Genomic DNA, 15208 nt, shown 5'->3' with positions numbered 1-15208 from the left:
AGGGGGAGGAGGTTCTCTGACGGGCGGAGCTGCCGCCACCCCTCGCCGGGGGCTCCCCCACCCTCAGGTGCCGGGTGAGAGGCCCCGGGATAGTCCGCTCTCCGAAGCCGCAGGTTGCGTCGGGAACAGTCCGTGGCGGTGCTGCTTCTCGTGCCCCGTGTCTGAGCGGTGGCTTCTGTCTGGATGGATGTGCCTGGTGGGGCTCCCAGGGGCAGGTGCGGGGGCTGCCCAGGCGTCCCCAAGGGGAAACGTCAGCCTTGTGTCCTGATTGGGGACCCTGCGGGCAGAGGGAGCGTCGGGTGGAACTGTGCCCGTGTTACTGGGAGTAGTGTGTACTTACACCATTAAAAAGTTCCGTAATCAAAGGTTTCCGGATTTTTCAGGAAAAATAAGACAGATTTCTGTTTGCTTTGCCTTCACATTCCTCTCTTCCTTCTCTTGGCGGCCCGGGAAGACAGTGTGCGTAGCGCACTTTTCCATGAGAACAGTAGAGCCCCCGACGTAGGGAGGGAGGGTCCCTTTTCAGGCCTCCCCGTCTCTCCTGCAGCCAACGAGGAGTATTACCAGCTGCTCATGTCCAGCGAGAACCACCCCTGCAGTGCCTACGTGCCCTCCTACACCGTGGAAGAAATTGAGAGTGTCACCTCCGAGTTCACCGTGAAGAACGCGGTAAGTGTCCGACTCCAGTGACGTCTTCCCCAGTAAGCTGAGACCCTCGTCCGCTGAGCTCACTGAGCCTCTGCAGCCAGTGGCTTTGTAGAAACGGAGTTCGGGATTTCAGGAAGTGAGCTCATACCCTGAAAAAACAGTGTAAAGTCAGTGATTCAGACGAAGCAGCTGTTGTGCAGACTCGCCCTGTTTCTGTGCGATTGCCCTTCTCCCGTGGCCGACTCCACCCCCAAACCTTGCGCGTGTAAGAGTGAGCCCCACCCTGACCCAGGGGTGACCAGGTGACCTTAGGCTCATTCAGGGGAGGAGGGAGGAGAGAGCGCCCTGGGATTTGAACTCAGCTCATGAGACTCCAAAGCTCATGCATTTTTAAGCAACCCATAGGGGTCAGGCACTCTTGGGGGTCCGTGCCCCTACTTCTCCGTCAGAGAGCAGACATTGGGGCAGGTGGGCACCCAGACATACTGATCTGGTCTGGAGAGAGTGGGTTCCCTGATCCTCCCCATCTCCTTCCTCCAGTGCCCTCGCTGGGGCTGAACCCCCTGGGAGCTCTGGGCCAGGTCACCAGCCAGCAGGGAGGGAGCCGGGGTAGGAGCCTCTAGCTGCCCAGGGGGCATCGCCCCCCACCCCACCCTGCTGCACCCTGGGTTGGAGATGGGCTGGCAGAGGTTTGGGGCTGCGGGCCCAGGTGAGAGGGAGAGAGCCCAGAGGCCTCCCCTGACCCTCCCAAATCTGTGCCCCTCAGGGAGGGGCAGCCTGTCCTCACGCAGCTCCTTCTTCCTTGCAGGGTATGTTTGCTGCGGCCGTGTCCCTGGCCACCGGGAAAATCCTGTACATCTCTGACCAAGTTGCCTCCATCTTTCACTGTAAAAGGGATGCCTTCTACGGTGCCAGGTTCGTGGAGTTCCTGGCGCCCCACGACGTCAGCGTGTTCCATGCCTCGACCACGCCTTACAAGCTTCCGCCCTGGAGTGTGGGCCGTGGAGCAGGTGAGGGCCTGGGGCTGCCTGGTCTCATGCACGGTGGGGACCGTGGGGGGCTGCTGCCTTCCCAGGGCAGTGGGGCGAGGGGGGCAGGCTGGCCCACCCCAGGTGGGGGGCGTGCGCCCTACTTCCCCCCTGCCAGAGACCACCCGGCAGCTGTCCCAGGCCAAAGACGGAAAGCTGCTAGTTGAGGATAAGCTCTGGAGAGTAGTCTGTGCATAAATTTCAGAGAGGCAGAGCTGTTTCGGGAGACTGGGAGGGATGTTAGGCATCTTAGAAACGAAGTTCTGAGAAGCTGAAGTCCTGGCACAGCTGGCAGAGTGTGGCAAGGCCGTGGGGCGGAGGGTGCCCTGGCTGTCAGCTGCAGGGACGCCCGCGGGCTGCGGAGAGCACTCCTCAGCGTGGCCAGCCGCGCAGCCACGTCCTCCCGTGCTCCGACCACGAGCTCCCCAGGCCCGGCAGGCACCCTCTGCACGGTGGCCGCCGCCCCGGGCCACGGCCTGGCAGTGCGACCGTGGCAGGCTTTTGGCCCCGCTGTCCCGGCTCGGGCGGTTAACCCTGCCGCGTTCTGGAATTTGACCGGGAAGGCGTGGGGTCTGGAAGGCTTGGGAGCTCTCAGGGGCCAGCGCCTTGCACGTAGCGGGGGCAGGGCGGGGTGGGTGACCAGACCAGTCTCGGCAGGAGCCGGGCCGGGCCCTGGGAGGCCCCAGCAGCGCAGGCACGTCCTGCAACCCTGGGCGGCCCCCAGAAGCCCCTTGGTGGGGACTCTTGCAGCGTCTGCCCGCCCGCCCTCAGGCCTCCAGTGGCTCGGAGCTGAAGCTGAAATGCAGAGCAGTCAGGAGAAATGATGGGAAACAGGGGGACCAGGAGGCACCCCAGACGGCCGGGACCTGGGTCGTGATGCAGCAGGAGGCTGCCCGGGCCACGTCACCCGGAACTGGTTCCCGGTTCCCTTTGGCTCGGGGGTCAGCATCTCTGCTCACATCAAATGCTCCTCAGCCCTGCTCCCCGCTGGAGTGTGGGCCCCTCTCCTCCTCCCATCTCCTCCTGCTCCCAGTCAGCTGGCTGGGCCGCCACTGAGCCTCCTCCTCCTCCTCCTCCATCTCCACCTCCACCTCCTCCTCTTCCTCCATCTCCACCTCCTCCTCCTCTTCCTCCTCTACCTCCTCCTCCTCCTCCTCCTCCTCCTCCTCCTCCTCCTCCTCCTCCTCCTCCTCCACCACCACCACCACCACCAATACCACCATCACCTCCACCTCTACCTTAACTCCACCACTACCTCCACCTCCACCACTACCTCCACCTCCTCCTCTTCCACCACCACCTCCACCACCTCCACCTCCTCCTCCACCTCCACCTCCTCCTCCACCTCCACCTCCTCCTCCACCTCCACCTCCTCCTTCACCTCCTCCTCCACCTCCTCCTCCACCTCCACCACCACCTCCACCTCCTCCTCCACCTCCACCTCCACCTCCTCCTCCACCTCCACCTCCTCCTTCACCTCCTCCTCCACCTCCACCACCACCTCCACCTCCACCTCCTTCTGCACCTCCACCTCCTCCTCTACCACCACCACCTCCACCTCCTCCTGCACCTCCACCTCCACCTCCACCTCCACCACCACCACTACCACCACCACCTCCACCTTAACTCCACCTCCACCAGCACCAGCACCAGCACCAGCACCGTAGTTCCCTGGCTGTACTTTCTTAACAAACCTGGGAGTTTGCTTATGGCTGACTCATGAAAAGAGGAGATATTCCTTGCTCTTGGTTTTAAACAGAGAGTCACCTGCCTTCTCCCAGAATTCCCACCCAGGAACTGTCCAGTGAGGTCCCTGAAGCTTGCAGTGCGTGTCATGAGGACCCATAGGGTGGGTCCATTGAGTGGAACGTTCCTCACTCCACACGCGAGTTTACAGCATGAACAGACTGGCACCATCTCCCTGGCATGGTTTCCACTGAATTTTTATCTGAATAAAAAAGAAGGACCAGGTGACTCCTCCAAGGCCTTTCCCGGCTGGTAACTTTATACCACTTTCTCTAACTAGTGATTTCCTGCTTTTCCTCTTTCTTTTGGATAGAGGAAACTTTATATAAAAGATGAACATCAAAGATTTCTTTTATAAGAAATAAATGTGGAAAACGCCATTCCCTCATCTCTGATGATGCCACCATGTGACGTCATGTTTCTGCTAAGTGTTTCAGATTTCAAAGTAGGTTAATATTTTAGCAGAGAAATTTGATATAAGCTTTGAAATGACCTAAGTTGCTTCTGTCAGAACTGAATACCCCTCCCCTCCCAAAGTCATAGGTTGAAATGCTTAGGGCTTTACTTGCAAAAATTCTGCCTGTAAGTATGTCTCCCAGAGTTCAATTCTTAATTAGTTGGTGTGTTTGTAGCAGTTTATGGACCATTTCAAAACTGGTAAACTTCTGGGGCGCCTGGGGGGGCTCAGTGGTTGAACATCTGCCTTTGGCTCAGGGCGTGACCCCAGGGGTCCCGGGATCGAGTCCCACGTCGGGCTCCCCGCAGGGAGCCTGCTTCTCTCTGTGTCTCTCATGAATAAATAAATAAAATCTTTAAAAAAAAAAAACTGGTAAACTTCTGGTGGTGAGCTTTTAGCATTTCATAATTTGGTATGTGCTATACTCATGAAGTATGTTTGCTTGTAGTCAGAACCGTAATGAGTGATCTCTAAGGGCTTCGCTCTGTGCTCCCGTAAATAGGCATTCACGCCCTGACTCTTGATTCCCTGCTTGTCTGTAGCCTGGGGGAGACAGAGCGCTGTCTGTGCTGTGTCGTGCAGTGGGATGGGTGACTCTGGACTCTCTCTCTTAGATTCATTTACTCAAGAATGTATGGAGGAGAAATCTTTCTTCTGCCGTGTCAGGTAAGCCCGCGATGGGTGTTGCAGAGTTGGTGAGGGCACGTTTTCTCCTGAGCACTTCTTGCGAGGTTGAGGAGATGTGGGAGTGCTCCCCCCCAGTTGTTGGTGTGCCGTGACCCCCTGTGCCCTTCTGCACCCCTGTTCTTCAGAGTATAAGCTCTCTGCCCCTGCCACACAGGGCGCATATTTCTCAAAAGTCTGTGTGAAAACACCAGTTTGACAAGCTGAATTTTAACTGTGCCCAGGGCGTTGAGGAGCACAGTCAGCACTGGGATGACCTCAGGGCGCCACATGGAGAGCCTGAGCAGCCTGGACTCGGTGTCCTTCACCTGGGAAACCGCCCGAGAGCCCTTTACTGAGAAGGCGTGTGCCCCAGGGTCTGGGGACCCCAAGAGCACATGCAGCCTTTAGTTCAAATGTGCATTTTTCCAAGGAGAGTCCACAGCTCTCCCAGCAGGCTTTTGGCCCAAAACAAGGTGACTTGTTTTGAGCGTCCGGCTGCAGTGTCAGGAGTGACCCCGCCACGACTGGCACTCAGAGAAGCTGGGGCTGGGACCTCACTGTTGAAGCGATGTCTTTTTCCTCAATTGAACTGCACATTGCTCCAGAGAAGGGCTCTTGGAAGACCTCTCACTGCCCCGGGGCTGCTCACTCTTTGATCGACCCTTAATGTCGTGGAAATTGGGCGAGTGGGGGAGAAGCACGGCCCGCAGACCCGGGGCAGCGTCTCCAGCTTGGCCCGGGGCCCCAGGCGAGGAGCCTGGCTCCGTTTCTCAGGCTGCCATACAGCAAGTAGAAGGACCGCTATCATAACAGCCGCTGCGGGGGGAGAGGTGACCGGCAATAAATGACGGGTCCTCTGTCATAAGTCCAAACCTCTGACCGGGCCTTCCTCCACAGTGTTGGGAAAAACCACGAGAACGAGATTCGCTACCACCCGTTCCGTATGACTCCTTACCTGGTCAAGGTGCGGGAGCAGCAGGGCGCCGGGAGCCAGCTGTGCTGCGTGCTGCTGGCAGAGAGAGTGCACTCAGGCTACGAAGGTAACCGCCCAGCCCGGGGTGGGCGGCGTGGGGCACGGTCTCCGTCTGGCTCCCCAGTGACTCCCCTGGTTCAGACCTAACGTCAGAAAGGCTGGCCTCTCCGCCAGCCTTGGGCAGGGCGTCTGTCTCCCTCTAGGGCACACCCACCTTTGTCACCTGGGCCTCCCTGTAGCCCCTGCCGTACCACCTCCTGAAAGGGTCTGGGTGCCGGCATCTCCCACCGTGTCCAGGCCACTGCTGTGGCCGAGAGTGCCTTCCCCTTTCCCAGCCTCTGCCTTCCATCTGAGTAGTGAGAATGGCCCCAGTGGTCCAGGTCCCCCAGCCCCTGCCTCCCCCATGTACCCCCACGCCTGGAAGGTGCAGACACACCACTGCCTGCTCAGAACCAAGCCGTTCCCCTCCCAAGAGATGAAGTGCTGACCTTCCTGCTTCCCCACCTGGGTGCATCCTACCTCCCACTGCGTTTCCACCCCCATGGGCACTGGCTTCTGCAGGCTGGTTGACTGCCCAACACCCTGGCTTTGCTCCTGCTTTCCGCCCTTCCTCGCCCTAGAAGGCCATCACCACAGCACACTGATCCCACCGGCTGTCCATCCCTGGTCCTGCTAGCTTCTCAGGGCACCCTTTCCCCAAAAACTCCCCAAAACTGGGTTTTCCCTTGAAGCCCAGAGGGCCCCAAGGCACTTTGCCGCCCCGATTCTGTCCTTCTGGTGCCGACCTCCTCCTGAACTGCCTCATGACATGGTCCTTGTGCCGAACCAGCTGCAGTACCTGGCCAGGAGCCCAAGTTCCTCACCCTGGCCACTCAGCCAGCCACGGGGCTGCATAATTCTCAGAGAGCAGTCGCCATGTGTAGCTACTGATCCACAGGGATCCGCTTTAGGCCACGTCCCACTGTGCTCCTCACCTTGTCTCAGGGGTTAATGAGGTCACGCTGTAAGAAGGTATTTCTTAAAACTAGGGGAAGTGTCTTAGGTACGTGGCCCTCTTTCAGATGTTTGGTGGGTTCTTCCATAAAGATTATAGAATGTTCTCTTCCAAATATTCAATAAAGACTTAGGTTACTGAGATTTCAACATGTTACTCCTCGAAACGACCTGAGTCTCCTTCAGGAATGAGGCTCTGGAATTCTGAATGTTCTGTGCATGAATTTGGTGGCTGAAGGAAAAATCCTGGACGTATGATTTCCTTTCTGCAAATTACTCTATCAACTTCACCCACCCTGGAATCTATGAAGTCCCCAGCACAATGATATTTGCTGAGAATTTTGAATCTGAATAAAAACAGTTTGTTCAGCTCACTCTCGTCGGATCTTAAAAATCATGAATTTGGCCTCCCAGCATGATTTTGCTGAGAAAAGCCTATGCATCAGCACGTGGTTCTGTTAATGTGCCAATTCTTAGCTTTCTAGACTAAACCTGTCCACAAAAAGTTGGGAAGGCCGGCTGGCGGTCACCCAGCATAGGGTCGGCCCTGATCCCGATGCGGCGGGCTCTGTGCTTCAGGTCCATGTCTGAATTTCCTTCCTTAGCTGCCCATCGCTCTGAATCTATGTGGTATTTTCTAGTGTCTGTATCATGACTGCATCAGGCGTGTTATTTCTTAGAATCAGAAACTTGTGTAAAATTCTCTTCTTTCAGCCCCTAGAATTCCTCCTGAAAAGAGAATTTTTACGACCACACATACACCAAATTGTTTGTTCCAGGACGTGGATGAAAGGTAAGTACGGTGACGCCGGCCTCTCGGCCAGCACGCGCCTCTTGCACTTGGCTTGGCTTGGAGGCAGCAGACGCGATCACGTGATATTTAGCGTTTCATCATGATCTCGGTGGTTGCTTAATGGCAATTCAGTAAAGCTCAATGAATTTTCATGTTTTGGACGTTGAAGCTGCGTAGCTAAAGCGAAGGCTGCATCTTGGTTTTACTTACGTGATAATTCACCAGAATGTTGAACCTTTGGCAATGAAATCATCCTGGAATTGCCCTAAAACCCTCCTGGGAGATGAGCATTGTGTAAATGGGGCATTCCGGGGAGCACCTGGTAATCATTCTAATTGAGTCTGTCTTTATTATCCTGTTTAAACTCAGTTCATAATCTCACGTGAGTAAAGGAGGTTACAGCCAGGGAAGGTGTGCTGGGACGGTGTTGGGGTGGAAGCTGGAGACGCCGTCGCAGGATCCCAGCGGAAAGGCGTCTGCTGGCCTGGGTGCCACAGACCGGCCCCGGGGATCACCTCCCTTCGCACCGAGAGCTTCGCTCCGTCTCCCACCAACGGGCCATAGCTGGTGCCGATGGCGTTTCTTGGAGTCGGGAGCACTGCGTCCTGAGAGGGATCCGGCTGCGGCTGTGGGCCGAGGCCCGCCAAGCGCCTTCCCCCAGCTGCTCCTGCGTGAAACAGAAAATACTGCTGGCTGCGGGGGGTCATGGGGAGGAACTTTCCTTGGAAGACCCACGGGAGGAGGGCCTAGAAGTGCCAGGGTGGCCAGGGTGGCCTCCACAGGTGCTGTCGGGGATCCAGTCTACCCCACTGCCCACGCCTGGCCCGCGGCCACCAGGTGCCACCCTGGGGAAGAGCTGCTCGCAGGCAGCCAGGGAACCATCGGCCTCCTGCTCCGGCCGCGGCAGAACCACCAGAGCATCAGGGTTCACGGTGCAGGTTCCCGGGCCGCACCCGGCCCTGCCCAGCAGGGTCCCGGAGGGTGGGCCCTGGGGGCCCCATTCATAAAGCAAACCCAGGACCATGATTTATTCCTCCAGAAGCCTGAGAACGCGGCCCACACAGGGGCCCACGCAGGGGGCACTCGCGTGCAGGAGTGAGCGGCTGGGGAGGGTGGAGGGGGTGGAGGGCGGAGGGTCTGTGGAGGAGCCAGGAGCGGCCTTAGCAAAGCCCTGTGGGGAGCCCAGCCGCAGAGCCCAGGACAGCTGGGCAGGTGGCCAGGACTCCTCCCCACCTTCCTCCTCCCTTCCCCTCCTCTTCCTTCCTCCTGCTCCCCTTCTTCCTCCTCCCTCCTCCCTTCCCCTCCTCTTTTTCCTGCTTGCCCTCCTCCCTCCCCTCCTCCTCCTCCCTTCCCCCTCCTCCCTCTCCTTCCTCCCTCCTCCCTTCCCCCCTTCTCCTTCCTCCTCCCTTCTCTTCCTCTTCCTCCTGCACCCCCTCCTCCTCCTTCCTGCTCCTTTCCCGTCCTCTCTTCCACCCTTCTCCCTTCCCCTCCTCCTCCTTCCTCCTCCCTTCCCCATCCTCTTCCTCCTGCTGCTCCCCTCCTCCTCCACCCTCCTCTCATTCCCCATTCTCTTCCTCCTGCTCACCCTCCTCCCTTCCCCTCCCTCCTCCTCTTCCTCCTGCTTCCCCTCCTCCCTCCCCTCCTCTCTCTCCTGCTCCTCCTCCTCCTCCTTCCTGCTCCCTTCCCCCTCCTCTTCCTCTTGCTCCCCCTCCTCCCTTCCCCTCCTCTTCCTCCTCTTACTGCTGATCCTCCTCCCCACCTTCCTCCTCCCTTCCCCTCTTCCTTCCTCCTGCTCCCCCTCTTCCTCCTCCCTCCTCCCTTCCCCCTCCTCTTCCTTCCTCCTGCTTCCCCTCTTCCTCCTCCCTCCTCCCTTCCCCCTACTCTTCCTCCTGCTCATCCTCATCCCTTCCCCTCCTCCCCCCCTCCCTTCCCCTCTTCCTCCTGCTCCTCCTCCTCTTCCTTCTCTTACTGCTGTTCCTCCTCCCCACCTTCCTCCTCCCTTCCCCCTCCCCCTCCTCCTTCCTCCTCCCTTTCCCCTCCTCTTCCTCCTGCCACTCCCCTCCTCCTTCCCCCCTCCCATTCCCCCTCCTCTTCCTCCTGCTCTTCCTCCTCCCTTCCCTCTTCCTCCTCCCTTCCCTCTTCCTCTTCTTCCTCTCCTCTTTCCCCTCCCTCCTCCCTCCTTCCCCCCTCTCCCTGCCAAACCTTGACCTGGAAGGGCACCAGGAACATTCTGTACCTACTCTCCCATCAAGGAAATCACAAGGCCTGGCAAGAGTGTATTTTGGAGCAGGAGGAGAAAACAAAATAATGACCCTGGGCCACAAGCAAGTTCCCTTCTGGGAGCAAGCAAGCTTCGCTCTAAAGACTTGGAGAGCGTCCTTCTGCTAGAGCAGAAGAGTTTGAGGAACCAGTTCATGTGCAAGTAGACTGGCCTCCAGGGGGAGGCTGAGAGGCTGCACTTGGAAGAGGGGGCAGGGCTGAGCTGTGGAGGAAGCTGGATGCAGAGGCAGAAGGGACCCCGGGGAGTTCACCCCCAGACGTCCTCCCAGAGGGTAGAGTAAGAGCTGCAGCAGACCCAACAGGACAGAGCCAAGGCGCCCAGCCTGTGGGTGGCTCCTCAGGACTAGACGTGGTGGCCAAAGTAATAGGAAAAGAGAACCCTCGGGTGTTGGAAAAGAGGCGCACACACAGGGTTGTGCAGAGTCCAGGCAAAACTAGTTTAAAAAGGCCATGCCAGCCGCTTCTGGCGGAACTTAAAAATGACACAAAGAAAGGAAAGATCTTAAGAGAGGAACGGCAAAAACTGTCTGTTTTATTCTCTTGGGAGCTAAGCCGATGCTAAGGCCCTCAGCCTGCCCGGGGCTGGGCCTTGTAGGGCCTTGTTTCCTATCAGCCCCTCGGGAGGCTGCGAGCTTTCGTTTGCTGAGTAACTGCAAGACTGGTTCTCTGTTAGCCTCATCCCCAAACCTCGATCTTGGGGCAATTTGGAGTCTATCTCTTTTTCCTAGTGAGCAAGAGGGTTCTTGGAGGTGGTCTGCTGCACCGCCTGGGTGGGAGCTGCAGCCGAACTCCTGCATGCTCAATGAAGGGTGCATGCTTGCCTTGCAGGGCGGTCCCCCTCCTGGGCTACCTACCTCAGGACCTCATCGAGACCCCCGTGCTCGTGCGGCTTCACCCTGGTGACAGGCCTTTGATGGTCACCGTCCACAAAAAGAGTAGGTCCCACTTTCATGGTCATCCTGAGATCAGCACCCAGTTGAGACGGGTCAAATCGGTTAGCAGCATGTGGGGGTGGGTGCCCTGGCCCTGCCTGGGCCTAGCTCTGACAGTCGATGTAGTCATGTCTGTGGATCCCTTTGTGGGGCCTCAATCTTTGGAATCCAGCTGTGACTGTTGGCTTCCCTGGCAGGGGCGGGGGGGGGGCGGGGGGCAGGCTCAGCTGTGGCAGCAGAGGTGCTGACCAGGCCAGGAGACTGGATAACACATGTCCCTGCCGAGCCCAGCCCCACAGACATGGGACACTGAGCACCCCCTGGAGGGGACCCGTCAAGGCCAGCAGAGATGTGTGTCCTGAAGCATGTGGTGGTCCTTCTGGAAATAGTCCATCGTGGACAATTGAAAGCAGGGTGTGGGGGTTGGCATCTCTGGAAGCTCGGAGCCAGTTCCAGAATGGACCAGCCCTTGGCTCTCCCCCTCCCGAGAGCACCCGGCGCTTGTCCTCACGCCCACGCTGCTCTAACTCTCCCAGTCGTGCAGTCCGGTGGGCAGCCCTTCGACTATTCTCCCATTCGGTTCCGAGCCCGGAACGGCGAGTACGTCACCCTGGACACCAGCTGGTCCAGCTTCATCAACCCGTGGAGCAGAAAAATCTCCTTCATCATTGGCAGACACAGAGTCAGGGTGTGAGTGCTCCCAGTCCCCGGCGCAGCTCGGGGCCTCCCTCCCCACCAGCAGGTGGCATGGGGCAGGACTGAGTGACCAGAACCCAAGCCACCTCCTGCTACATACCCGTACCCCCAGGTGGGAGAGACCTCATGCAGGCGGAGCCAGGAGCGGGAGGGAGGAGGTAGTGGTGGGCAGGGAGCAGCCCAGGGGTCTGCAGGGAGGAGGCAAGCCCGGCCCAGGTGTGCAACATGGAGCCCAACTAACAGACAAATGAACACCGACAGGGGCCCATTGAATGAGGATGTGTTCTCGGCTCCATCGCTCGTGGAGGAGAAGGACCAGCACCCCAGCATTCAGGAGCTCACAGAGCAGATCCACCGGCTGCTCCTACAGGTGAGTACGCTCCCTGCACGCCCTCCTGTCCCCCTGTGCAAGTGGCCAGGAGCTGCCCAGAGACCCGGGGTGCCCATCCCTCCTTCTCAGGCTCCTCTCGTTCCATCCTGCTCCACCCTGCACCCTGGTGCCCATGGTCTGGGCCCTGCACACCTACAGCTTGTATAGTTGGGGGCAGCGTCCCCCCTTGCGTAGTTGGGGTGCTGTGTCTGCACTGCAGCCCTGGGCAAGAGGCTGAAGGACTCACCTGAGATCCCCCCCCAGCCATGCTGCCTGCCCACCCGTGGTCCCCCACAGGGTCACCGTGCTGGGACCTGGGGGCCATGAGCACACCTTTCCCCTGTTCCTGTGGACACAGCACCCAAGAAGACTTAACATGAGCACCAGGCCCCAGCTGGGCAGCTCTGCTCCTCCCTCTCCTTAGACCACGGCCAAATCGCAGTGTGCCTCTTTTTATTTCTAAAACCCTGGGATAGAACCCAGACTGGCCCAGGTGAGCTGAGGGAAAGGGTTGAAGGAATCCTCTCCCAGGGAGTCTTTGGTGACTGGGACTGGGGTGCTCCCCTCAGCCTGGCCCTGAGTGCCAGCCCGGCCCCACCTTGTCATCACCCAGCACGCTGGGCAGGTTGCAGCCCCTCTGCAACCCAGGCATGTCAGGGGGTCAGGGGTCGCTAACCCCGCAGCACCAGCTGCACCCCTAGCTGCGTCTGAGGCCTTCCCATCTGCTGTCTCCCCAGCCTGTGCCCCACAGCGGCTCCAGTGGCTACGGGAGCCTGGGCAGCAACGGGTCCCATGAACACCTCATGAGCCAGACCTCCTCCAGCGACAGCAATGGTCACGAGGACTCCCGCCGACGGAGGACCGTAAGTCCCTCCTGCCCGTCTGTCCCTGTCCCTGGGGGGATGGTGCCTCTTGCTCTCTGAACCTGCTCACTCGGGCCTTACTCTACACTCTAAGGGGGGAAGCTGCCAAAAATCAAGCAAGAGTGAAGACGTCATAAAAACATAACCTGCCACTTGGCTCTGTGGTCTTCAGATGGCCAAGCATGTCTTCTCTAGCCCTGCCTCGTCCAGATTTCTCCTTCAGAACTCGCTCTTTCACAGGGAATAACATGTTCCTTTTTTTCTTCTCAAGGAAATTTGTAAAAATGGCAGCAGCGTCAAAAACAAAAGTCATCCTGGTGAATCTGGAGAACAAAAGGAAAAATCTGTTGCAGGTAAAAACAGTCTCTCCATTTCCTTAATAAAACCTCAGTGTGGCAGGATGGCAAGGGGAACCTGGTTTGACTCTAGCTCCGGATGGCAGGGTATTGACCTTTGGAGCATGCTGTGTCCCCTCCATTGTGCAGCAGCCCGCCCCTGTGCTGATGCAGGGCAGTGTGGGCCTTCACTCCATCAGTTTGCTGACCCTGATCGCCAGGCATGTACCTGGCACCTTGTACACCTGTCGAGGTGTTGCCTAGGCGTCCATCCCTGCTCCCACGGCCTCTGTCCTCCTTGCTCTACGTCGTGGCCAGAGGGTCAGTGCTTACACTCACGTGAGCACATGCACACGCTCACCCCAGGGAACTGCCCCGCCAACCCACTAGCATTCGTGTGTATGAATGAGGCATCTGAAGTGGACGGCACCAGCTTTGCTCGTGGGCCTCCCACTCATGGGGAGCCAATGGCACAGGGGGCTGTCAGCCACTCCCCACCACCTGAGCACAATTCACCACCTTGTGATTTTGCAGCCTCCTGCCTGGCTTCACGCAGCTCCTCTGCATGTATGCACATATGTGCACCGTAGGCCTCTCCCCCTGGTAGGCTCTGACTTATCCCTTGCACTTGGGGCTGACCTGCACCTCTTCTTCACCAGGATTTTTGGCCTTTGGGACATGTGGGTATGTGTGCACTTTGCCCCTAGTGGGCATGCTGCATGCTCCAACCTGTGTGGGTGTTGGGGACACACCAGTGATCAGGACATGGCTCTGGCCTTGAGGGTCCCTCAGAGACTAGCATGTGGTGCCTGCGGAGAGGGCAAGAGAAGCATCCTCAGCCAGCTCCACTGGAGACGTAATTATTGTACCACCGGGCCCTATTTGAAAGGACTGATTCTCCCAGAGACAGAGAATACCCATCCACCACAGAGAATCTGCAATCTTACTGCCCCTGAAAGTTTCAGGAGTTCAAATGAGAACTGGCCTTTTCCACTGCTGAGTCCCAGACCCACTTGCCTGGACCAAGTGTCACCGAGCCCCAGAAGGAAGCAGGCCCTGGCCCTAGTGACAGCTCTCTCCAGGTTCCCTCTGGGGATGGCACAGGAGCACATGCCCAGCAGGGCTGCCCAAGCAGCTGGCTGTCGCTGTGTTTCTGTGGCTGTGAATCCTATTCTGAGCCCCCAGCCTTATTTTTAGGTAGAATTAAAATGCTTTTTAAATAGAGAATCTTCTTTTGGGGGAAACAAGTGTGAACTCAAAAATATTTTGTCCTTTTTTCAGAAATGCACAGTAGTTCTCCTGCTCAGATGAAAGCTGTCCCCGTGGAAAAGGACAGTTCGGGCACCAGCCTGCCCGCGGGCAGCTCTCCTGAGGAGCTGGGCTGCAAGAACCCTCCTGCCGGCTCCTACCAGCAGATCAGCTGCCTGGACAGCGTCATCAGGTGTGGGCACTTGTGTCCCTGGCCTCGGTTGTTCATGCACTCTTGGGGCTCCTGTGTTGCCTGACGCCCTTTCCGGCCCTCCGCACAGGTACCTGGAGAGCTGCAGCGAGGCGGCCACTCTCAAGAGGAAGTGTGACTTCCTGGGAAACATGGCGACCCAGAAGGCCAGCGACAAGCGAAAGGCAGTGGCCAGCCCCGGGCTGCATTCCACAGGTGTCTTGTTGGTTTGCACTGTTCCGTGTGTGGTGACTCAGGTGCTTTGCTGCGGGATCAGGTGTCACTGAAAGCCAGAAGCCCCCTTCCCTCCCACAGGAAGTTTGCGTGGCTTCAAGGACACAGTATTTAAGTGACCAGAGTAGCTCAAAAGTTAGCAACCTTCTTACCAGCTACAGGTAAAGGTGATCTGGGACTTTGAGGACAGGATCAGGTGGGGCTGCTGGAGGCCTGGGGGGCATCTCACATTGTCATTCTTGGGCAGGTCTTGTTTCCATGTCTCGGAGGAGCTCTGGCCTCTGAATGTTAGTGCACCCCACCAGATTACATCCCAGGCCCCTCACACGTTGTGAGTGTTGCTGGTCGTCCTTACCAGGATCAGAAACCAGGTGTCCCATTGCTGACGGAGCATAAGTGTTGGTCAGTCACGCTGTGATGCTCAGCCTCTGTCCTAGCCCTCAGGGAGGAGAGCACCCAGCAGAGGGTGGGCTCCTGGCTGCCTGCGTGGCCTCTGTACATAGGCCCTGGCCGGAGGCTGCTGACCCCGAGCACCTGCAGCTGCCCAACCACCCACCTCCTCTCAGAGGACTCAGGCTGCAAGACTGTAACTGTCCGTTTCAGACTTTCCTCTTCTCCATCCTTACCCTGTGAATAAACACCTGGGGACAAACCGTCACGTGCCGGGGTGTGCGCAGGCTGAGTGGGTCACATGGGTATTGATGCACCGTGTAGACAGTGGTGGTTCTTATCCCAGCCGTTTGCTTTTATTGCATT

At 58.1% G+C, this 15208-nt stretch overlaps 1 protein-coding gene across 4 annotated transcripts in view; it reads left to right on the top strand.

The window, feature by feature from the left end:
• Positions 1-15208, top strand: part of PER2 (period circadian regulator 2) — a 45029-nt gene that overhangs the window by 17220 nt on the left and 12601 nt on the right. For all 4 annotated transcript variants that reach the window (XR_005378911.1, XM_038574354.1, XM_038574353.1 and 1 more), the window contains 12 exons: positions 548-669; positions 1457-1658; positions 4494-4545; positions 5443-5585; positions 7226-7304; positions 10413-10519; positions 11053-11206; positions 11474-11582; positions 12320-12445; positions 12717-12798; positions 14062-14221; positions 14310-14434. Coding sequence is in view for 3 of the 4 variants with exons in the window: in XM_038574354.1 (XP_038430282.1) it covers positions 548-669; positions 1457-1658; positions 4494-4545; positions 5443-5585; positions 7226-7304; positions 10413-10519; positions 11053-11206; positions 11474-11582; positions 12320-12445; positions 12717-12798; positions 14062-14221; positions 14310-14434 (1461 nt within the window). In the remaining variant the exon portion in view is untranslated. The remainder of the gene's footprint in view (positions 1-547; positions 670-1456; positions 1659-4493; positions 4546-5442; positions 5586-7225; positions 7305-10412; positions 10520-11052; positions 11207-11473; positions 11583-12319; positions 12446-12716; positions 12799-14061; positions 14222-14309; positions 14435-15208) is intronic.

Source organism: Canis lupus, chromosome 25 (genome assembly GCF_011100685.1).
Source record: "Canis lupus familiaris isolate Mischka breed German Shepherd chromosome 25, alternate assembly UU_Cfam_GSD_1.0, whole genome shotgun sequence".
In the NCBI taxonomy this organism is placed as follows: Eukaryota; Metazoa; Chordata; class Mammalia; order Carnivora; family Canidae; genus Canis; species Canis lupus.
This window is presented reverse-complemented; position numbering and strand designations above follow the sequence as displayed.